This window comes from Jaculus jaculus, chromosome 6 (assembly GCF_020740685.1).
Source record: "Jaculus jaculus isolate mJacJac1 chromosome 6, mJacJac1.mat.Y.cur, whole genome shotgun sequence".
NCBI lineage: Eukaryota > Metazoa > Chordata > Mammalia > Rodentia > Dipodidae > Jaculus > Jaculus jaculus.
In genome coordinates, this window is record NC_059107.1 from 149,246,018 (window position 1) to 149,268,815 (window position 22,798).

At 40.2% G+C, this 22,798-nt stretch overlaps 1 protein-coding gene across 5 annotated transcripts in view; it reads left to right on the forward strand.

The window, feature by feature from the left end:
• Positions 1–1,058: 1,058 nt before the first annotated feature.
• Positions 1,059–22,798, forward strand: part of Ric8b (RIC8 guanine nucleotide exchange factor B) — a 108,925-nt gene continuing 87,185 nt past the window's right edge. For 3 of the 5 annotated variants that reach the window (XR_006637690.1, XR_006637692.1, XR_006637691.1), the window contains exons 1-2: positions 1,059–1,199; positions 8,943–8,990. Coding sequence is in view for 2 of the 5 variants with exons in the window: in XM_004650242.2 (XP_004650299.1) it covers positions 1,116–1,199; positions 8,943–8,990 (132 nt within the window). In the remaining 3 variants the exon portion in view is untranslated. The remainder of the gene's footprint in view (positions 1,200–8,942; positions 8,991–22,798) is intronic. The other 2 variants (XM_004650242.2, XM_004650243.2) reach the window with 1 other exon arrangement.

Sequence of the window (22,798 nt, forward strand, 5' to 3'; positions counted from 1 at the left end):
GAGAAAGAGAGGAAAGGCATACCAGGGCCTCCAGCCACTGCAAAGAACTCCAGGTGCATGCGCCCCCTTGTAGCTGGCTTACGTGGGCCCTGGGAAATCGAACTCGAGTCCTTAGGCTTCGCAGGCAAGCGCCTAAACCGCTAAGCCATCTCTCCGGCCCATGCCGTGATTATTTGAAAAGCCAAACATCGCCAACTTCTGTCCTATACAGATGATTTGCCTTCAATCTCCACGTTGCCCGCAAGCGAGCCACGAAGGTGAGAATTCCAGAAAGAGAAGCCGCTAAACGGGAACAAGAAGGAACTAAGCCAGGGCTTGACAACTCCCATCATTGGTGGCAGTTTCCATCACGGCGGGCCAGTCGGTCCAACCAGCCACGTCTGGTGCAGGTCATTGGCGAAAGGAAAAGGCAGCCAGAACCGCGGTTTAGACCCTCCCCCTAACGGTCTCTCAGCTGCTTGGCCCTGGGCAGTCGCAGAACTCTTGGCTCCGGGTCCTCAGACGACTACAATTCCCAGCATGCCCCGGGCGGGAAGTCTTTCCTGTTGGGTGACTACTCATCCCGGCATGCCATGCGTCCTTCCAGTACACTGGGTGGAAGCGCGGAATGAACCCATTGCATGCAGGGAATTGTAGTCCCTCAGCCTCTGTCTCCCAAATGGGCGGGGAAGAACCGGGTTGTTCTTGTCCGCTAAGGAGAATGATTCATAGACGAGGGTCGGGAGTGAACAGCTCTGCCGTTGGAAGCCCCCTCCAGAGACTGGAGTCTTCTCTAAGACTGCTGGACGGACAGGAGCAAGCAAGGCTCCGGGCCTGACCCCCGTCTCCGGCCGCTCGCCAGGCCTCGGGAGAGTCTCGGGCCTTGTCTTGGGGGGAGCCGGCCGCCAGGCGCCCGGTTGCTGGGGGAGCGGTGACGTCGCGAGGTGAAAGTTGAGGGGCGGTGACGTCGGGCCTGCCCGGGCGGAGGCTGGCGGGTTGGAGACTGGAGGGGAGGGAGGGAAGGAGGGAAGGAAGGAAGCTGGGAAGGGAGCGAGCTAGCGGGGGCGCGAGGCGTTTACCTGGAGGCTGCGGCTTTGGGCGCGCACATCGGCCGCGGCTCCCCCGCACCTGCGGCCATGGACGAGGAGCGCGCCCTCCACATCGTCCGCGCGGGCGAAGCGGGGGCTATCGAGCGGGTCCTGAGAGATTACAGCGACAAGGTAAAAGAGCTCTGGCCGCCGGCGTGAGCTGTCTCACCCCCGGGCCGCCCTCGGGGCTTGCACATCGCATCCCACCCCACCCCGCCCCGCCCCCACTCCCTTATTCCGGGGATGCGCATTGCTCTCCCCCCACCCCCGAAAACGTTTCCGGCTTGGGCATGCGTGTTGGTGCCCCCAGCCTTTCCCATCCGTGCATCCTGCATCTCCCCCCCCCACACACACCCCGCCGTCCCCACTCCAGCGCCCACCTTTCTGATTCCTGGCCCAGCAGCCCGTCTTCTAAGGGCTTCTTCCTAAGCGTGCAAGTCACACCCCCAGCATCCGTAGATGCTCATCTGTGCCCTGTGTTCCATTCTTGGATGCATAAATGCATGCGGGGCTTTCTTACCTGTGTAGCATAAAAATACATGCTTCTGTGCCCAAACACAGCCCTTGGCATGCTTAGAACGTACTGGCAATGATGACAGTTCTTTATGTACCTACACCATCGTACAGCTTTCTAGGCGTTGGTGTCTCATAAGCGATCTTTATTTGATTGTCAGTGTTTATAGGGTAGATGGTATCATCCTTCCCATTTTGTAGATGAGAAAACCAAGGGGCAGAGAACTGAAATCACGCCCAAGGTCATGTACATGTGTTGCAAGGGGGTGGAGAATCCAACCCCTAATAATACCTATTCTTTGTATCACATTAATAGCTTTCCTATTCATTATCTTACTTAATCCTCACAGCAATCCTGTGGAGGTATTATCGGTGTTTTGCAACTCAGACTCTAGATGAGTTAAGTAACTGGCCCAAGGTCATGCTTGGGAGCCAGGATTCCACCCTAAGTCTTCAAAAACTATCCATTCATTGTTCTTTCACTTTACTGCTCTGCAGTAAAATGGTATCTTTTTCTAAATCCCAGTCACTTCTCTGTAGAATCTCTTTAGCTCCCTCAGAACCGTTAGCTCTCCATTACTTTTCCTTCCAGGAATTGTACATGTTCACTTCAAAAAGTAACATACCACACCTTTAGTCTGTTCAGGAGAGGCCTCCCTTCTGTGAAAGCACACCCAGGACCAAGTCACACCCTAAACATAACTGATACCATATTTACCATATTTCTTCTTCCTGCTCATCTGCCTCCCACCCCATAGTGTCTCCCTTTGAAGGACAGCAGAGCATGTTCACGATTTCCCCTCCTGCTTGTTCTGTACCCATCACTGTACCCTTTCAAATATGCTGCATTGCTGAGCTGTCAACACACAGTTTCTGCCCTTGGTAGAAAAGATCCAAAAATAAGACAGTTATTATTTGTACAGAATCTTTATTCTCATTTAACCCTGTGAGTAGACTGATGAAATTCCTCATTTCACACATGATAGGATTTAGGATGATTTTTTTGTCTCAAGTCCACACAGCCAATGAGAAACAGAGCTAAGATTTGAATATAGTCTGAATCCAAGTTCAGTGCTTTTCCTGCTTTGCTGCTATCTGTGGGAGGATGTCTGGGCAGCATCTTTTCACATCTTATCCTGTCCACGTCTTGATATGTTTTATTATTAAGCATATCTGCCTAATTTAGGAGAAACTCATGCAAGATAGATGAATTGCATAGATTATAGTCTTTTAAACTTGATTTTCTATTGTTTTCCAAAGAATATATAAGGGAGCAAGCTCATTTTCAAAAGAAAGAATAATTTGGTTATGGTGTTGAATCAGCTAATGTTTATTTAGTACCTAGCTGTCTGCAAGATACCCAGAAATATGTGGGAACTTTGTTCTATATGGGAGGAAAAACCTCCACCTGGATCTTATTTCAATATTTCTGTGTTCCCACATGGCTAACCCCCACCCTCATTTTGCTTTTCTCCTTGATCTTCCTCCAGGTTGGTTTCTACTTACCACTCCTGGCTGGGTCTTGTCAGAGCTGAAGTCTTGGACATTCCCATCCCTCCCTTTTCATATTGGAAATGTTAAAGTTACTAGGGCCATTGCGTATGATTAAGGTGATGTCCGAAGTGCTTCTGAGGAGTCCGAGACATTTGCATGTTTTGGCCAAGCCAAGTCTGTCATGTTTAATATTGAATACGGTAGGAACAGTATAGTCGGACTGACAGAATATAGCTGGGCTTCATGTTACAGCATGGCTTTGCCCCTCAAAGGAGGAAACTGGGGGCAGATGAATAGGAAGGGAATAGGTATCATAGAGGAGTGAAAATAAACTTCTCAGTTTTATGGTATATGGAATCTTGAAACTGTAAAAATAGCTAGATAGCATGTGCTTTGGTTTTATTATCTGGAAAAATAGTTTTGAAGACTGTTTGGAGTAAGAGGTGATTGTGGGTCACTGAAGCACAAGAAAAAAGAATGATGTAGCGAAAGAGCAACATGCAGTTGGGAAGGAGAGAGGACAGGTTCTTTATGTTGCTTGTCTTTTCAAGTATAGTGGGATTTGCCATCCAGTAAAACTTGGTTCTAATCCCATCTCTGCTGTTAATGAGCTTCCTTGGATGGATAAGTTGCTTAACTCTGAGTCTCAGTTGCCTTGTGTGCAAAATAGGGATAATAACACCATTCTCTTAACTTACTGTGAGGACTCAACTAATGCTAAGCACCAAGCCCAGTATACCCAGGGTTGTTGGTCACTTAGTAAGTCACATGTCATCTGGTCATGCTTCTTCCAGAAGTGCTGTGGCCAGAGTACATTCTCTGGAGTCAGACTCACTGGACACTAATTCTCAATGTATCTGTGTGCCTTGGTTTCCTCATCTGCCACATGAGAGTAATAATACTATCAATATCCTAGAGTTATTGTCAGGATTAATTGAGTTATGACTTAACATTTGGGACACTGCCTGTCTCCCACTGAGGAAATAAGCTTTGAATAAAGGAAGAAGTTGCACGTGCAGCACTGAGTTGCTGTAATTTTAAGAAATTTTGGAGTTGCCTCCATTCTCTGTAACCTTTCCTCCTCCTGATGGGTGTCATTAGTACGGCATATTCTGTGCCATGTTCAGAGCAGCAGGTACCTATCTGACTCCAGGAAACACCTTTTTTACTGTTACAGAAACTCATTTCTAAGCATCTTGCTTCATTCACTGACCCTTGTTACCTGGGAGAGAGAAAATGAATTGAGATCTCTATCCCAGAAAGAACGAAACTTGTCTGTTCATCAGGGACATAATGCAAGTTGGCTCAGAAGAGGAAATAATTTTTTTTTAAGTAGAAGTTGTTGTTTCTCGCTCCTAAGTCCATTTAACATTTGTTGAGTGTCTTCTATGTACTATGTATTTTCCTAAGAACTTTCACATCTAATCTTTCATCTTAATATACTTCTTTTTCTTGTTTTCTGAATAGAAAATTGAGGTGACTGTTTATAGGCTGAAGAGGACGTAGCTAGGGAATGGCATACCTAGCTTCCAGGTTCCACATCCAGGATACTTATGCAAGACTGTGTTGATGTTCTCCTGTCCATTCTGTGTTTTTGAACACAAGATAGTTTTTCTTTGCAACTGTTGAGTCCTAATCACTTTAACCTACCTTCTAGAATGAGCTGTTAATTTTGAAAAGTATGTATTACTCTAGTCTAGATTATCCAAGCTCCTGGTCCTCTTTCAAGTCCTGTTCTGATAAAAGGTTTAGTAGAGAGATTGTTTGCCATCATTATCATGATTATCAATGAAAAAATAATAGTGATAAAGGGCTCTGAGATGCACAGTAGTATCATGGTTTCTTGAATCAGATTTTTTTCGGGGGGGAGGTAGGGGTAGGGATCCTGGGCATTGGACCCAGGGTCTTTCCATTGCTAAGAACATGCTCTGCCATTGAGCTGTGTTCCTGGCCAGACTCACAAGGTATTTTAACCAGAAAGAATCTCAAAGGTAGTTGGGTCCAAACCTGTCACTTCATAGGCGGAGAAACTGACTCAGAGTCATCAGGTTTGTTGATCACTCAAGAGTTGTCATGGCAGCTATAAGGGCCGCCGGGACCTATCACCGTTCCACTGCATACTCTAGCGGGATTCCATTTTGGAATAAGTTTATGTCCAAATAAAGGGTTGAAGTTGTTCAAGATACTGTCAGACTAACTAGGTCTCAAGAGTTTGCAAAGGAAAACTGCACTGATATCTTCATTTATGTGCTAGAAGAACCTGGTTGGTAGAAATCTAAAATGAGACAGTCTTAGGCATATCCCTCTGCATTTGAATGGAGTATTAAGTACCCTTGACTATGTAAAACTATACTACCTTGACTATGGAGGAGGACTTTTGAGATGTGATTTTGAGTTCATTCTGGGTTTTTGCCTAAGAGGATGCTTGTTATGCATTGTTCTCATTTCCACATTGTGTTATTTGGTTTCTGGAGGTACTCTTGTTCTAGAACTAATCATCATGAGACACACCACCTGCGTAGTTATATTCTCTTGTAGTGATGCTCTTTGAGTATGTGTTTAGAACTCTGTGAAATAATTCCTCATTCGCTAGTAAGTTAGTATTTGTCCAGATAGCATATCAGAGGCCATGTAGTAACAGTAGTAGCTGTTTAATGGACATCTACTATATGCAGTGAGCTCCCCAAATAAAAATACGGACAACCTGATAGACTGTGAAGTTAACTAACTTGACCGGTCTTGTACTTAGTGAGCGGCAGGACTGGACTCAAATGCAAGGTTGTCTGATGTCTGAGTTCCTGGTGTCTTTCATAGGGTACAAAATTTTAGTCAGGAGTCCTTAATATGAGTCTGATGTGTTACTAGGCCATTCTTGCTTATTTGGTCTGTACATTGAATAGTGGTTTTACTCTTTAAGTTTATATTTGACTTGTTGCTTTTGTTCCTCTGGAAATTAAGTGTGTAAAGAAGGTGAGGTTAGTTGGCTCACACTTCTAGAAAGGCATTTGCAGCTAAGAATGCTGGTTCTCCCTCTTGGTACCATTAGAAAGGGGAATTAGCCAGGCTACTCAGAATACTGAGGCTGGAGGAAGTTGAAGGCTTGCTTGGACTACAGAACAAGTTCAAGGACAACCTGAGGAACTTAGCCAGGTCCTATCTCAAAATTAAGTCTATGAAAAAGGGTGAGGCTATAGCTCAGTGGCAGAACACTTGCTTAGCTCTTATGAGGCCCTCAGTTCAATTCTTAGTATTATAGGAGGGAAAAAAGGTTGGGATGGGGGGATGTAGAACATGTTAGGTCTGATCTAAATTGGATTAAATGAAGTTAGCCTTACAGAACTACATCTGCTGGATACTAATGATCTTTGAGGGTTTAGTTTCTAAATAGATTGGTACATTCAGAGTTCAGTTTCTGGTGCCTCACATACCAGTGTATTTTCTAATTAAATTAAGCCCTCATGCTGGTTATCCAGGGCTTTTAGAAGCTTTTATTATTATTTTTTTTAATGCTGTGGTTTTATGGCACGATCAGACTTGCAGTTTAAAAAGCAACAGAAAATTTAGTCCTTGTTGTTATTCTAAATTCTTAACTAAAAGATCAATTCTATGTAGGAAATGCTTAAAAGATATTTTTGTAACTAAACGGTTATCTTTCTAAAAGACAATTATTTTTTCCTGTCCTCTCTCCATAAATGTAAAAAAAAAGCTTAAGAGAACCTAAATGATTATGTATTAACCAGGAACATTTGTTCCAACTAATTTACAGAATTAATATTTTATGGAAAGTAGCAAAAAGTAAGCTTTTTGGTCTCCAAGTGCAGCTGCTGATTTTCATTTATAGTGAACCTTTACTGAGCTTCCCTTACTGCTGTAGCCTGAGTGCTGCTGCTTACTTATCTTTACCCTTAGGTTTTACTAAACCTCAGGTTATAAATTCCTAAGAATAACCCTCGGAGACTCAGCCTAATCTTTCTTTCATTCCTCTTTCATTTATTCTTTATCCTTTACTTTAAAAATTTATATTTGTTATAAAGTAATATAACAGTGAGTTAACTTTTTTTGGATTGCCATATATTATCTTATCAGGTATGTGTTCAATTGCATGTTGTTGCATGAACATCATTTTATCAGTGTCATTGAATATTTAGCTTCTCTTACTATATTTGATAACACTGTAGTGAACATGCTTACACACATCATTTTTCTCTCATTCCACATGCTTTCATTAAGATAAATTCCTAGGAGTAGGAGTTCTGGGTCAAAGGGGATAAATAGTTTTATGGCTTTTAATAAGTGTTGCCAAATCACTTTCCCTTTTAAGGTTTGTGTCAACTTATACTGCCACCAGCAGCACTGTGCCTGGAGTAGTAGATGCCTGGTCCTCACATGGCTTTGTGTCCTTAGTCTTGCTTTCCTTTCCACTGACCTGTCAACTACTGCCCAAAACATTCTTCCAGAATGCTGTTCATAGTGCCTTCATAGTCTTCCCTTCTTACCTGTCCACTATCTGCCATCTTAAGTCTCTGCCCTTTCTGCATTACTTCACCCATTTTGTTTTGCTGCAGTATTTGAGGCAGCCTCCCTAAGAGTTTCTTAAGTAGCCCTTACCTTTTACCTCTTGTCTTCCTTTTAAGCATTTTTGACATTCAAAGCTGCTTTCTTATTAACATTTCCTCTCATTTAATTTCAAAAACAGCTTCTTCTTCAAAGCTGTAAACAGAACTACCTATAATGATGCCACCTGTAGTATGTAACTTGTGGTGGGTGTGCCAATGCACATGTGTCAGTGTGGTCACTGAGAGAAACACAAAGACAATGTAGTGGAGAGATATTCAGCAGAGTTTTGTTTTGTTTTCAAGGTAGGGTTTCACTCCAGCCCAGGCTGACCTGGAACTCACTCCCAGGCTGGCCTCAAATTCACTGCAATCCCACTCCTGCCTCCAGAGTGCTGGGACTAAAGGTACACACTGCCATGCCTGGCTTTTCTGTTTTCTGTTTCTGCGGAGGGTTTTGCTAGCTTCTGAAGATCACTTGCTTCTCTTGAATGAAATTTGAGACTAGGAATTCTGTGCTCTTTGTTTTTGGGGCCACCACTCAAGTGAACAAAGATAACTTCCTTTGTCAATTTCTCCTCTGCTTCATCTCCAAAGACTCTATTCCTCAGCTTCATACATCTTAGTCTTTGGTTTTGTCTCTACAGTGTTTTTATTCACCTCTTGTCAAACTCCTGCTAATGTGTTCTATACTCTGTGCTAAGTATTCCAGGTCTTTTTGGGCAGTTACAAGTCTTGATTTTCTATACTCCCTTTGTATGTGTTTCTGCTGTAGACTGTTCCCACTCCTTTATATTTATTTACTTATGTGCCTGTATGTTATTTTAATAAGAATATTGAAATGGAATGCCAGGCATGGTGATGCACGGCTTTAATCCCAACCCTTGGGAGGCAGAAGTAGGAGGATCACCGTGAGTTTGAGTCCAGCCTGAGACTACACAGTGAATTCCAGATCAGCCTGAGCTAGAGTGAGACCCTACCTCAAAAAATCAATAATTAATTAATTAATTAAAAAAATAAAATCTGGGCTGGAGAGATGGCTTAGTGGTTAAGCGCTTGCCTGTGAAGCCTCAGGACCCCCGTTCGAGGCTCAATTCCCCAGGACCCACGTTAGCCAGAGGCACAAGGGGGTGCATGCGTCTGGAGTTCGTCTGCAGTGGCTGGAGGCCCTGGCGCACCCATTCTCTCTCTCTATCTGCCTCTTTCTCTCTGTCTGTCGCTCTCAAATAAATAAATAAATACATAAAAAATTTAAAAACATAAAATAAAATCTGTGTATTTAAAATAACAATGTCTCCCTTTTTCCTCCCTTCAGCATAGGGCTACTTTCAAATTTGAAACAACAGATGAAGATAAAAGAAAGGTAAGCCTTGATTTTAATGTATGTTTTATATTCATCTGATGATGGTTGATTTGTTTTTGATTTCCCACAGTTTTCTTTTGAGGAGCCCTAAGAAGAAAGAGAGATTCCAGGTGCCAGATTTAGGATAAATTATACTGGACTCCTTCCTGCTCCTTCCACACAGGACCATTAGATTTATGCAAATTAAGGGAAGGGGAAGGATGCCTTTGTTTGATAGCAGGATTCCAGCTGGTTCAGAATACCTGGCTAGGGCTGGAGAGATGGCTTACTGGTTGCCTGTGAAGCTTAGGGACCGAGGTTCAATTCTCCAGGTCCCACATGAGCCAGATGCACATGGTGACGCATGCATCTAGAGTTCATTTGCAGTGGCTAGAGGCCCTGGTGTGCCCATTCTCACTCTCTCTCTCCCTTTCATAAATAAATAAAAGTAAAAAGAACACAATACCTGGCTAATGTAAAACTTGGCCATAGTGATCTAAGTTTTGGGAAAGCAGGTCTTTTTATTGCTATTCAATCCACCACATGTCCTTCCCTTCATTGCAGTTATTTACCTTGTTAGCAGCTGTCTAGGTCACTGGCTTCAAGAGCATAGAGAGAAGTTAAGAGACTCACCCATAGAGGACTTACTATGTGAGTGTGCCTCAGAAACATAACTGTACTATATGCTTGCCTGTTGGGGTTTCCCAACGTAGCTTTTTTGGGTTAAGGCATAATGTTAATAAGGATAAGCTTATCAGTTCTACTGCTGTGTCTTGCTGGGCTCTATACATCTATCCCTGCTTTGAAGATGCTTACTGAGTCAGTGTAAGTCTGTCATTGTTGCTGGAAAAGCAGCTTACATGCTGGTGGATTGCTAATACGGTGACATCATCCATTTGCCTCTCTTTCTCTTACTCCTAGTATCTATATCTGCCTCTATTTACCTCCTATGATTTCTTCAGCCCATTTTCTTTTAACTCTTCCCCCAATTTAAACCTTCCTCTGGACTGCCATTTCTGTTTTCTAACTATTCTGTCACTTTCTAGAGTCTTGCTGTTCCAGTTGACTGTTCATAAATCTAAAACAGTAGTCTGACAATGTCATTCTTAGCCTTAAAAATCTTTCAGTGACTTTCTCTCACTATCAAACACTAGTTATCAGATCTCTGTCCCTTGTATTTGATGTCTTAGCAATAAAAAAATGTTAGATACATTTACAGACGTATCCCCTGTTTTTCTTCACCCTTTCCTAGATGTTGCTTCCAGCTTAGACTACCTCTCTTGAATATCTCTTCCTATTTTCACATGTTAGTTCCCCTTCAGGGACACCTGCTTCAGCAGTTCTCCTTTACCAGTCAAGATGAGTTTTCCCTTTCAGTATTCCCATAATATCCCATGTAAATTTTTTTTAATTTTTTGTTTATTTTTTACTTATTTGAGAGCGACAGAGAGAGAGAGAGAGAAAGACACAGATAGAGAGAGAGAATGGGCGTGCCAGGGCCTCCAGCCACTGTAAACCACACTCCAGATGCATGCACCCCCTTATGCATCTGGATAACGTGGGTCCTGGAGAATCAAGCCTTGAACCGGGGTCCTCAGGCTTCACAGGCAAGCGCTTAACCTCTAAGCCATCTCTCCAGCCCCCATGTAAATGTTTAACACTAATATTTGTGCCTTGTTTCCTAATTATATCTCTTTGTCTCTCAATGTTAGAACCCTAGGACTCCTGATGATAGGTACTATTACTTATTTTTATGTTCTTTTTTTTGTATTTTTTTAATGAGAAAGAGAGAATTGGCATTCCAGGGCCTCCAGCCACTACAATCAAACTCCATACATGTGTGCCACCTTGTGCACATGTGAGACCTTGTGTACTTACATTACCTTGTGCATCTGGCTTACGTAGGACCTGGAGAATCAAACATGAGTTCTTAGGCTTTTCAGGCAAGTACCTTAACTGCTAAGCCATCTCTCCAACCCTGCTTTTATATTCTTAACATCTGCATTTAATAAATATGACTTTTTATTTTTTGAGGTAGTGTCTCACTCTAGCCCAGGCTGGCCTGGTATTCACTATGTAGTCTCAGGCTGGCCTTGAACCCACAGCGATCCTCCTAACTCTGCCTCCCCTATGCTGGGATTAAAGGCATGTGCTACTTAGTACTTTTAAATGAATGACCATTGAGTATAACATTTGTGTATTGAAGGAGTTTTTTTTTTTTTAAAATTTCAACAATACTGACCTTTTAAAATAGCGATTTCTCAACCAGTAATGTGCTCTTTGGGTAGCTTTTTCAAGATAGACTTGCTCAGGCCTAACCTCTTACCTACTAAGTCACAATTTGAGGGGTAGGCCTTGAGCATTATGTATTTTTATAGATAGCTTATAGGAAGTAAATACTTAAATATTAATGGGAATGTGAAATGCCACAGTCCCCATGGAAGAGACATTGACAGTTGCCTATCAAAATTACAGATGCCTTCTATCCTTTGACCAGGCTGTCAGTTTTAGAAATCGGTTCTTGGTGTGTCTTGACTGCAAGTAACAGTTATTCATTAACACATGTGAATAGCAAAAGGTAGAAATACCTAAGCATCTAGCAATTTGGAAATATTTGAAGAAACAATGGCACATTTGCATAACAGAATACTATGATGCAGTAAAAGAGAAAAGCATGCTATTACATGCTAATGGGGAAAAGAATTAAGTGGGAAAAAGTAGGTTCATAATAGAGATCTACTTTAGTTGGAAGAATCCATACTACATCTGTAAGATAACCGATGCTTCAGAAATCTGACTTGGCAGTGCATTTATTGGCCAAAGTAAGTACAAAATAAGATAAAGATTACCATACCCCATAAATTTTAGGTGAAGGAGAGAGCTTTCCCACAGTTACTCATTATGCATGTTACTTATTTTCTGTAATGGGGTAGAAGACTTAGCATTTTCTTTTCTTCTTTTTTTTTTTTTTTTCCAGGTAGGGTCTCACTCTAGCCCAGGTTGTTCTGGAACTCTCTCTGCAGTCCCAGACTGGCCTTGAACTCACAGCAACCCTCTCACCTCTGCTTCCTAAGTGTGTTCCACCATGCCCAGCTAAGACCTAACAGTTTTTTAAGTACCCTTAACCCTCAGCATCTACATGGCATTGCTTATAGAACAAGGTCCCATAAAAAAGCCTCAGTGTTCAAATCCCTTATTTCTAGTATTTACATATAGCATATAAGCATTCTGCTATATATTAAAGCATTTCTAGGTTACTTATAAATGTGTGTTCTATAGTATTGTTTAGTTAGTCATTAAAATCTCTATATGTGGTCCATACTGGTGCAGGTTTTTTTTTTTTTTTGTAGTAATTTTTTGATCTGGAGTTTGGTTGAATCTGTAGGTTTAGAGATTGTCCTTTGCTACTTTTCCATCTCTGGAGCGAATAACTTTAGTACTAATGTTTATTTCAGTTAGTGTGTAGAGTTTGCTTCCTGGGAGGTCTGTTATCAACAAGTGCCATTAGGGACCTAGCTAGGTAATCTTCATTAATGGAAAACATTGGCAAACAAATACCATTTCAGTCTCCAAGGGTTAAAACCATTAGTGACTCTTTCATGCCTAAGGCACTGTTCAGACATTGACATCAAAACTCTTGGACAGCTCCAAACGATCTCCACCCTCAGTATTTTGAGCTCCCAGTGCAGAGACATGCAGAGTAGTAGACACTCCTCTACATGAAACCTAAAGGGAAAATAAAGGGAATTCTAATTACTGCACAATTTCTTTTGTCAGCCTTCCACTCTTTTTCTTTCCTAGATGTGCTTCTGGAGCTTTCTATCAGTAGTTATTTGGCAACAACAGAACCAGAATCCCTTTCATAAAGTACATTGCTGCCTTTAAAAATCACTGCAATACCTTTCTTAGGTAAAAAGAAAAATAGTCTTAGTGACAACTTAGAATTAGTGTCTAAAAACAAAGCGGTTATATTGACCATTTTAGGATAGAGTTATAAATGAATGCTCCTAGTTCCTGACACTTACGTGGTTAGTGTTTTTCAGTTTTATAAGGATGTGCTTCTTACCATTTGTGCTAGGAAGTATGGTGAGCATACTATACTGCTGATTTATAGGTTTGAAAGCTGAAGTTTATATTCATGCTACTAGTAAGTGATAAAGCCTCAACTAGAAAAGATGTGCCGATTATCATGTGTACCCCTTTCACTGCTCACTGTTCCCCAACATTTGAGACATGTTTCAGGAGATTTGAAAATATAGTCCAGTACTGTGTTTTATCTCTTACTTCCTACTATTGAGCCATCATTTAAACAGCCAGCCAGCTCAAGTTGGGTGATAGCAAAGGGACTTATTAGCAATTGGGAATGCTTGTATTTTCCTTCACATGTAAAGTCAGATACTAGTAAGCTCTAATGTTTGTGCATATAATGCAAATAGTTGCAGGTGCATATGGATTACTGCATATTTGGATATAAGCACCTGCCCTTGCTTTACATCCTCTACCTAAATTGGTAGGCTGTGATTACCTGTCAGCACATAAGCAAATGTGTCATGCAAATCTGTTGGATGGGAATGGGACTATGATGAGTAGTCTGAAAACTTTCGTCCATAAGGCACTGAAAGCTTCTGTTTAGTTTAAAAAAAACTCCCCTCAGAGCTAATGTTGAGTACTAATTACATTAAAAGTTTAATACGAGGGGCTGGAGAGATGGCTTAGTGGTTAAGGCATTTGTCTGCAAAACCAAAGGATCCCAGTTCGATTCTCCATGACCCACTAAGCCAGATGCACAAGGGGACACATGTGTCTGGAGTATGTTTGCAGTGGCTGGAGGTTATGGTGCACCCATTCTCTCTCTCTCTTTCTCTCATTTCTTTCTCTCAAATAAAATAAAATAAATAATATATATTTTTAAAAGTTGAAAGATAGGGGCTGGAGAGATTGCTCAATGGTTAGGGTGCTTGTGTCTGCAAAGCTTAGCAATCTGGGTTAGGTTCCCTAGTACCCACATAAAGCCAGTTGCACAAAGTGGCACATTCATTTGTGACCTGGCACACCAATTCTCTGTTTTTTTCCTATCTTCTTTCTGCTTGCAAATATATAAAATAAAAATATTTTTAAAAATGTTGAAAAAGACATGTCATAAAATGAGTAGGTCTGGCAATATAGCTCAGTGGCACAGCATTTGCCTAGCATGTGTGCAGCCCTGGGTTCAATCCTCAGTACCAGGGAAGGGAAAGAGGAAAAGCTTCCCCTCTCTCACTTGTAAATTAGGAATATAGCATTATTAACTATGAAAAAACTTCACTTGTCTGAGATAACTCATTGTATATAACTCAAAACTGAACTAGCCAAGTTTCAAGCACATTTCATAACTTCAGACTAATGAAGGTCAGCCATATTTCTTTTAAAAAGCATAGGGTAATGCCACATTGAAATTGTGAGTTCTTCTGAAGGACAAAAGCTCTGGATTGATTTATCTTTGTAACATCAGCTCCATCACAACATGCAGCACAGAACAGGTACCTTCAGTATCCTAAAAAATGAATGAAAGGAACTTAGAGGTTGAATGGAGGCCAGGGTTCTTATAATTACATCATATTGTTTGATCTTGACTTTTATATATTCTCTTAGTTTAAAAGCAGTTTTACAGCAATCTCATATTGTTCACAGAGAAAGCAGGATTCACAAGTACACACATTGCAATCAAGGTAATACTGATAAAAACTGTACAAAGCAAAATGGCTGCAGGGAAATTCACTAAATGGTGATACCTGAATATTACTGCTGAGAATTAATTTTCCTTTCTCATTTTCTACAAACAAGAGCCTTTAACATCTGAGCTATCTCCAAGCCCTTCTTCTTTTCTATATCTTTTTTTTTTTCTTTTTTTGCTTTTCTGAGTTAGGGTCTTGCTCTAGCCCAAGCTGACCTGGAATTAACTATGCAGTCTCAGGGTGGCCTTGAACTCATGGCAGTCCTACCTCTGCCTCCGAGTTCTGGGATTAAAGGCATGTACCACCATTGCCCGGCTTTATTTTCTGTATTTTAAACTTTTCAATTATACATTGCACTGATTTAAGAACATACTTATATAGTAGCTATATTATTTTATAATAGTGTGAATGGAGGCATAAAGAACAGTGCTTTTTATTTTCAAAATGGTGTATTTTCTCTAAAATTGAGCTTTTTGTGATTACCTTATTAGGTTTAGAGTCATATTTTTTGTAGAGCCACATTTTTGTTGTTGTTGTTGTTTTTTGAGGTAGGGTCTCATTCTGGCCCAAGCTGACCTGGAATTCACTGTGTAGTCTCAGGGTGGCCTTGAACTCACAGTGATCCTCCTACCTCTGTCTCCTGAGTGCTGGGATTAAAGGTATGCACCACCCTGCATGTAGAGCCACTTTTATGAAGTGAAATAAATATGTATGAACACAAAACTCTATCTTGCTTTTTCAGATTTTTTTAAAATGTTTTTTCCTATAGACCTGGATATGCCTGACATATTAGAGATTCTGTTGTCCACAAATACATTTTTTTTTCAATAACTTAGGTATGCCAGGCTTTTTGTTAGGCCTAGGTTCCTGAGTTGACTGTTTGTTGATAGTGTTTGGTTTGGCACTTTATAAGTTACAAATAGACACATGTTGAGGATTGTCACCATGGAACATAGAAAACCAATGGGCAAAATGCCATTACTAGGTTCCTCCAAGGAACATGTGCCAAGATAGAACCATTACTCTTTAACTGTGAATTTATGCTTAGGAATAACTTCTGGCTAGAGTGCTTGTCTTGAAAGCTTTTTATGCTTACTTTGGTCATTGAAATTGTCAGGCTCTAATTGTTGTGTTTTTCTAAAGAAGCTTATTAATATGACTTGCACATTTGAGTGAAAACTTATTTGATGTCTTTACCTGAGGGAATATCTGGATATATAGCATGAGTGTAGTTCTCAATTTGAAACCAGTTGCTTTAAAGACTTTTTAGGCTGGAAATATAATCCAGTGATTGAACACTTGCCTAGCATACCCAAGGCCCCTAGGTTTAGCCCTCAGCATACATGCACACACACACAATGATAATTTTCCTTATTTTGATCACTTTAAATATATACATGTGATACCAACAACACACCTAGACATTTTATTTTTTTAAAGTTTCTGGCTAGCAGGAGTCTAGCATAAAACTTAACTTAGAGGGGCTGATTTATAGGGCAAGGTGAATGTCACAGTAGTTCAAATCAAGCAGATACAGTTTTATTCTAACTGCACTTTTACTTTAGAAGTTTTAGAAAGAACAGAGCAGCTCTTCTAGGTTCGTAAGTACTCATGTGGTCTGTAGAATGCTTGACAGTTTTTATCCTGAATGGTAAGAGTAATAGTTTTGATTTATAGTCTGGAGTTCTAGGTGCATTTTCTCATCTAAAAATTATGTTAGTTCATCTTCCCGCCTGGACAGTGAGTTGAACTTTGTAGACCTGTACCTCAATGAAACCTGTGAAAATTACTCTTTAACATAAACATCTTAGGTTGAGGATATAGGTCAGTTGGTAGAGTGCTTGTTTAGCATGCCTGAAGCCTAAGTTCAATCTTCAACACTGAATAAAACCTAGTGTGGTAGCACATGCCTGTAATTGCAGCACTTGGGTGGTAGAGGCAGGAAGATCAGAAAGTTAAAGACCAGCTTTAATTACATGGCAAGTTTGAAGCCTGCCTGGGTTATGTGAGATGCTGTCTATAAAATAAAAAAAAATTAAAGTTTTAGAAACAATTCCAAGATTATACAATGAAGAAAACATTTACTCATAAAAATCAAGGTCTTAATCTCAATACTTGGGAGGCAGAGGGTCGCTGTGGGTTTGAGGCCAGCCTGGAACTACATGGTGAATTATAGGTCAATCTGGTCTAGAGTGAGATCCTACCTCAAAACAAAAATCTAGAACTCAGTATGAAAAGTAAAATTTGGTGTATTTGAACCTATTCCCTCAGCTACTCCAAACTGATGCAATAAAACATTTCAGCTCCTAGTTGGAGGGCTATGTTCCCTGCAAGGGTAGAATGTCAGGATCTCTCATTCTGCTCCTACCTCTTGGTGTTAACACTAAAGAGATGGGGACTTTCTATCCCACATGAGAACACTAAGGCCACAGCTATCCTTGGTTATGGCTGGTGAAACATGGTTCCACCCCAGGAAAGGCAAACAAAGGAGACCTGGAGGCCTGAGTCCCTGCCTCCAGCCAGCTCATGGCTTCTAAAGTGTCATTCTGAGAGAATCATGCTCTTGTCCCTGCCTCTAGTGCCAAAGCCAGGCCTTAAAATTTTTGCCCAGTGAGATGTATGAATTGGCCATGGAACATGTATGAATGTCTCCTCAAAGGAATTGACTTCTTGTGTAGCAGAGCATGGAGAAGTTCTTGCCTAAGTGTGCAGATTGTGATGAAAGGCAGTTAGGGTAGATTTACGTATTCATTGGAGATACTGGTTAACCTAAAGTTCAGCTAGTTTGCTAGAGAGAAAGGGGAAAGAAAGAACTGGGAGAACCTCTTTTATGATCAGATGATCAGAAAATCTTTCAAATATTAACCTTGGGAACTATTGCTTCAAAAAAGCCCTATTAGATTGGCTCTGTTTGTTGAGCAGTTTTTGCTCCAGGTCATTGTTAAGACAATAGATCACTCAGCAGGTAATTATTGCGGCCAATTGAGTATGATCAGGAAAAAAAGTCAGGGAGGTAACTGCCAGAGCCAATGTCACTCTAGAGCCATTGTGAACTGTCTAAGGATATCTACCATTGGGCTTTGATAATGAGAGGACAGAGGAAGAAAATTAACTTCACTGAAATAATTTCAGCCAGCCACTAAACAAATAAACATAGCAAGTCCTATAACGGGAAAGTAAGGTTGACTAGTACTCAGACTTGCTATAAAATAGTACTTAAAATACCCAGACTCTTTCTCTCCCCACAGTTACGAGGCATGCAAGGAAACAAAAGAGGATGCCCAACACAAGGTGGGGGAGGGGGAAGACAGGCAACAGAAACTGCCTGTGAGACTGACCAGATGTTGGGCTTAATAGACAAAGACTTCAAAGCAGCCATTATAACTATATTCAAAGAACTAAAGGCAACCATGCATGATTAAAGAAGTAATTAAAGTTATAATAATAATGTTATATAAAATGGAGAATATCAGGAGAGAGAAGTGGGATTTTTTATGCTAATGAATATTGGAATTGTAAAGAGAAATATTGGAATTGTAAAGAGAAATATAATAACTGAAGTTAAAATTCACCAAAAGAGTTTGACAGTAGATGTGAACAGGCAGGAGGAAGAATAAGCAAACTCAAAGTAAAACCAATAGAGATTGAGAGACGCAAAAAAAACAGAAAGAATAAAGAAAACTGAAGAGAAGCTCAGAAATGTGGGACAACATCTACATACCAACATAGGTGTAATGGGAGTTGTAGAACGTAAGGAAAGAAAAGAAGAAATCATTTGAAGAAATAGTTGAAGACTTCCTAAATTAGTTGAAAAACTGCATATCCAGGAAGTTCACAGAACTCAGAGATTCAAAATAGTCATCATAGTAAAACTGCTAAAAGCCAAAGATAGGAGAAAATATTGAAGGCAGTAAGGGGAAAATGATTCATCACTTACAAGGGAACCTTAGGAATATTCACAGTTAAATTTTCATCATAATACAGGCCAAAGGCTATGGAATGCAATATTAATTTTCTTACTGCTATGGCAGAATTCCTGACAGAAGCAACTTACGGGGATTTATTTTGGCTCATGGCGTCAGTCTATCCTGGCGAGGAAACCATGGTAGTAAGAATGACTCCATCCATAGTAGCAGAAATGTAAGGTGGAGCCTTATTCACATCGTGGATATGGACCAAGAAAATAGAGTACTGGACTGGAACCAAGGCTGTACATTCAAAAGCCTACCCACAGCAATCCACCTCCACCAGCCAAGCCCACCCAACAAAGGCTTCAAACTCCCCCAAACCATACAGCCAGCTAGAGACCAAGTGTTTAAACACACAAATCAGGTGACTTGTTACTACAGTGTGTAGCACATCAGTCTTATAAGCACATGAAACTGTGGGGTCACTTCACATTCCAACCAAAGTAGTATGCTCACAGTACTCAGACTTCAGCTGAGAATCCTGTATCCTGTAGCTGGGTTTTTTTTTTGTTTGTTTTTGATACTATAATAAAGATATACATATTTTAAAAAAAATGAAACAATTGAACTTGTTGCTAACTGACCTGCCTAATCTGAAGTGCTAAGACAAGTTCTTCAGGTAGAAAGCAAATAACTCCAAATGAAAATTTGAATCCATTCAAATTGAGAATGGATAAAATGAGAATGGATAAAAGTAATTAGGTTATTGAGAGTCAATGTAAGTGTATATTTTTTCTACCTTTATTTTTGAGAGCAGTTTTATAAAACAAGATGCATATAATATATTGGTGATCAAAAAAAAAAAAAAAAAAAAACCCAGAAATAAAACATTTTCCAAAAATAACACAGAAGTGAGTGGGAGCTAAGCTGTTTTGGGCAGAGGAAGTGGTTTCAAATGGCAGTTGGAATCCACAAGAACAAATCAGGAGAGGCAGAAATGATAAGAAGGCTAATATAACAAAGTTTCTTAAGTATATGTTTATTCTCCTTCACAAAGCCTTAAAATATAAGATTGTGTGAAGCTATAATTATTGTTGGATTTGTAATAGTTACAGACATAATATATGTAATAAAATTACCACAAAAAGAGAGGGGAATAATATTGTACAGGAATGCCATTTCAGTACCTCCCAAAAAGAAGTAAGCATAAATTTGGAGCAAATGTGTGCGCAAAGCTATAGAGGAACTACTAAACACCTCACTCAGATCTAAGCTTTGAACACTGTGAAGCACTTGAAAGTATGGAAGAGCTAAAGAAATGAGGAAGTACCCTATGTGCATATTCTTGCTGATCTAAGGCTTCAGGGTAATCCTTTTTAGAATTCCTGGTGGCTTCTCAGTAGAAATTGACAAGCCAGTTCTAAAGTTCATGTGAATTGCAATAGGCACAGGTGAGTCAAAATGATCATGGAGCCAGGCATGATGCCACATACCTGTAGTCCCAGCACATAGGAGGTGGAGGCAGGAGGAGAAGCAATTTAAGGCTAGCGTTGTATACATAGCAAGTTTGAGGCCAGCCAGGGCTACATGAGACTCTGTCTCCGAAAATCAAAAGCAAAACAAAAGACAGATGACTCAACTGTGAAATAAGCTGCAGAGTTGGAACTGGCATAAGAATGACTATAGCTATGTACCAGTGATGATGTGAATGAAACCTAGATGACCATACTTAAAAGTGTTACTACATGCCATATACAAAAATTAACTCAAGGGCTTAGCGGTTAAGCGCTTGCCTGTGAAGCCTAAGGACACCAGTTCGAGGCTCGGTTCCCCAGTTCCCACGTTAGCCAGATGCACAAGGGGGCGCACGCATCTGGAGTTCGTTTGCAGAGGCTGGAAGCCCTGGCGTGCCCATTCTCTCTCTTTCCCTCTATCTGTCTTTCTCTCTGTGTCTGTCGCTCTCAAATAAATAAATAAATAAAATTAAAAAAAAATAAAAATAAATAAACTAATTAATTAACTCAAAATGAATCAAGATGCAACTATAAGATGTAGAGCCATAGAAGTAAAATCTTCATACTCTCAGATTTGTCAGTAAATTTGTATAACACCAAAAGTATAAAGAACAAAAGAAAAAAATAGACAAATTGGACATAATCAGAGTTAAAAACATTTGTGTTTTAAAGGATACTGTATTATATAGGGCTGAAGAGATTGCTCAGTGGTTAAGGCACTTGTTTGCAAAAGACTAAGGACTGAGGTTCGATTCCCCAGTACCCACATAAGCCAGATGCACAAGGTGGCACATGTGTCTGGAGTTTGTTTTCAGTGGCTAGAGGTCCTGGTGCTGCCTTTCTCTCTATCTGCTGCTTCTCTCTCTTTCCCCACTCTCTAATAAATAAGTAAATAAAATATTTTTAAAACTATATATGATATTACACAGAAAAAAGTCCACAGAATGGGGAAAATAATTTACAAATTGTGTATCTGATAAGAATCTCATATCTAGAATAGATTTTTAAAACTTATTTATTTGAGAGAGAGAATGGGCACACTAGGGCCTCTAGTCATTGCAAACAAACTCTAGATGCTTACACCACCTTTTGTATCTGAATTTCTGTGGGTACTGGGGAATCGAACCCATGTACTTAGGCTTTGCAGGCAAGTATCTTAGCCACTTAGCAATCTCTCCAGCCCAGATTTTAAAAACTCTTTAAGATGACAACTCAACGTAAAAATGGACACAGGAGGTGAATAGATACACTTACAAAGAAAATATCCAGCTGAGCAATAGACACATTAAAAAAAAAAAAAAAAAAAAAAAAAAAGCTTGGCATCAGGGAAAGACAGCTCCAGAGAATACCAGGTCCGATCTGCTAGAACAGCTACGTGAAAAGGCTGAGATAATCTCAAGTGCTGACAAGAGTATGGAAAAAGCAAAGCCCATGATTCTGTTCTGTTTATTTCTTAAGTCATCAAACTTTGAGATCTGATGCAGTGCGTAAACAAAGCTTTGACATTGAACTGCTGATTAGTTGTGCATGTCCTGTGCCATTTAGAGGTATTACAGATTTTTCTTTTGTTAGACAGACCAAACATTTCCAGGATTCCTAATTTTGTTAGTTATAAATGAAAAGAGGAAAACTGAGATATTGACTTACTTGCAGTCATAATTAATGAGTGTAATTGATAGGACCCAAGCCTGGTTTTTTTTTTTTAATTTATTTATTTGAGAACGACAGACACAGAGAGAAAGACAGATAGAGGGAGAGAGACAGAATGGGCGCGCCAGGGCTTCCAGCCTCTGCAAACGAACTCCAGACGCGTGCGCCCCCTTGTGCATCTGGCTAACGTGGGACCTGGGGAACCGAGCCTTGAACCGGGGTCCTTAGGCTTCACAGGCAAGCGCTTAACGGCTAAGCCATCTCTCCAGCCCCCAAGCCTGGTTTTTATTTATTTATTTATTATTGGGCCTTATTGATCATCACTGCATAGCTCATCCTCAAGTAAGTGAAGGACAAAGACTATCTTCCCATACAGAGCATCTTGTGAGGTATCCTGCACTGAGGTCATCACACTCTGAGTACTTTTAAGAATGCCCACCACACAGCAACTACATTGCCTTTGGAACTCAGTTTAGAGAACTTGTACTTACGTGACTCTGAGACCTGCTTTGGTTGCATCTCTTAGTTTACCCATGCTCCTTTTTGCTTCTGGTCACATTAGTTACATTGTGCCTTACTTCTCTACCTCCTTCCTGCTTCTCAGTTTCTTTTTTTTTCCTTGCTTAACAACATACTCTTCAAGAAACTTTCTCTGACTAAATTCCCTGTAGTTTATTCATTGAATATTTTAGTATACAGCTTAAGCTTCTATATTGAAAGATACTTAGTACTTCTCATTCATTTTACATACGTCAGATCTTCCTAATGCTATAAATTAGTCTTTTTATGTTCTTTTTTTTATGTTCTTTTTATGTTTTGCTCACTAACTCAAAATAGATATTTTGTCACTTGGAATGTTTCTTGTGAATAATGCATATATATATATATATAAAATTTTAAATTATGTGTATTTTCAGTTTCATGCCTATATCATACTGTATACACAAGTGCTTAGTAATGGACACTGTGAAATCTAAATGATTCTGGAAGTGCTGATGCATACTTATTAGACTTGGGAAGCTGAGTTAGGAAGATTTTGAGTT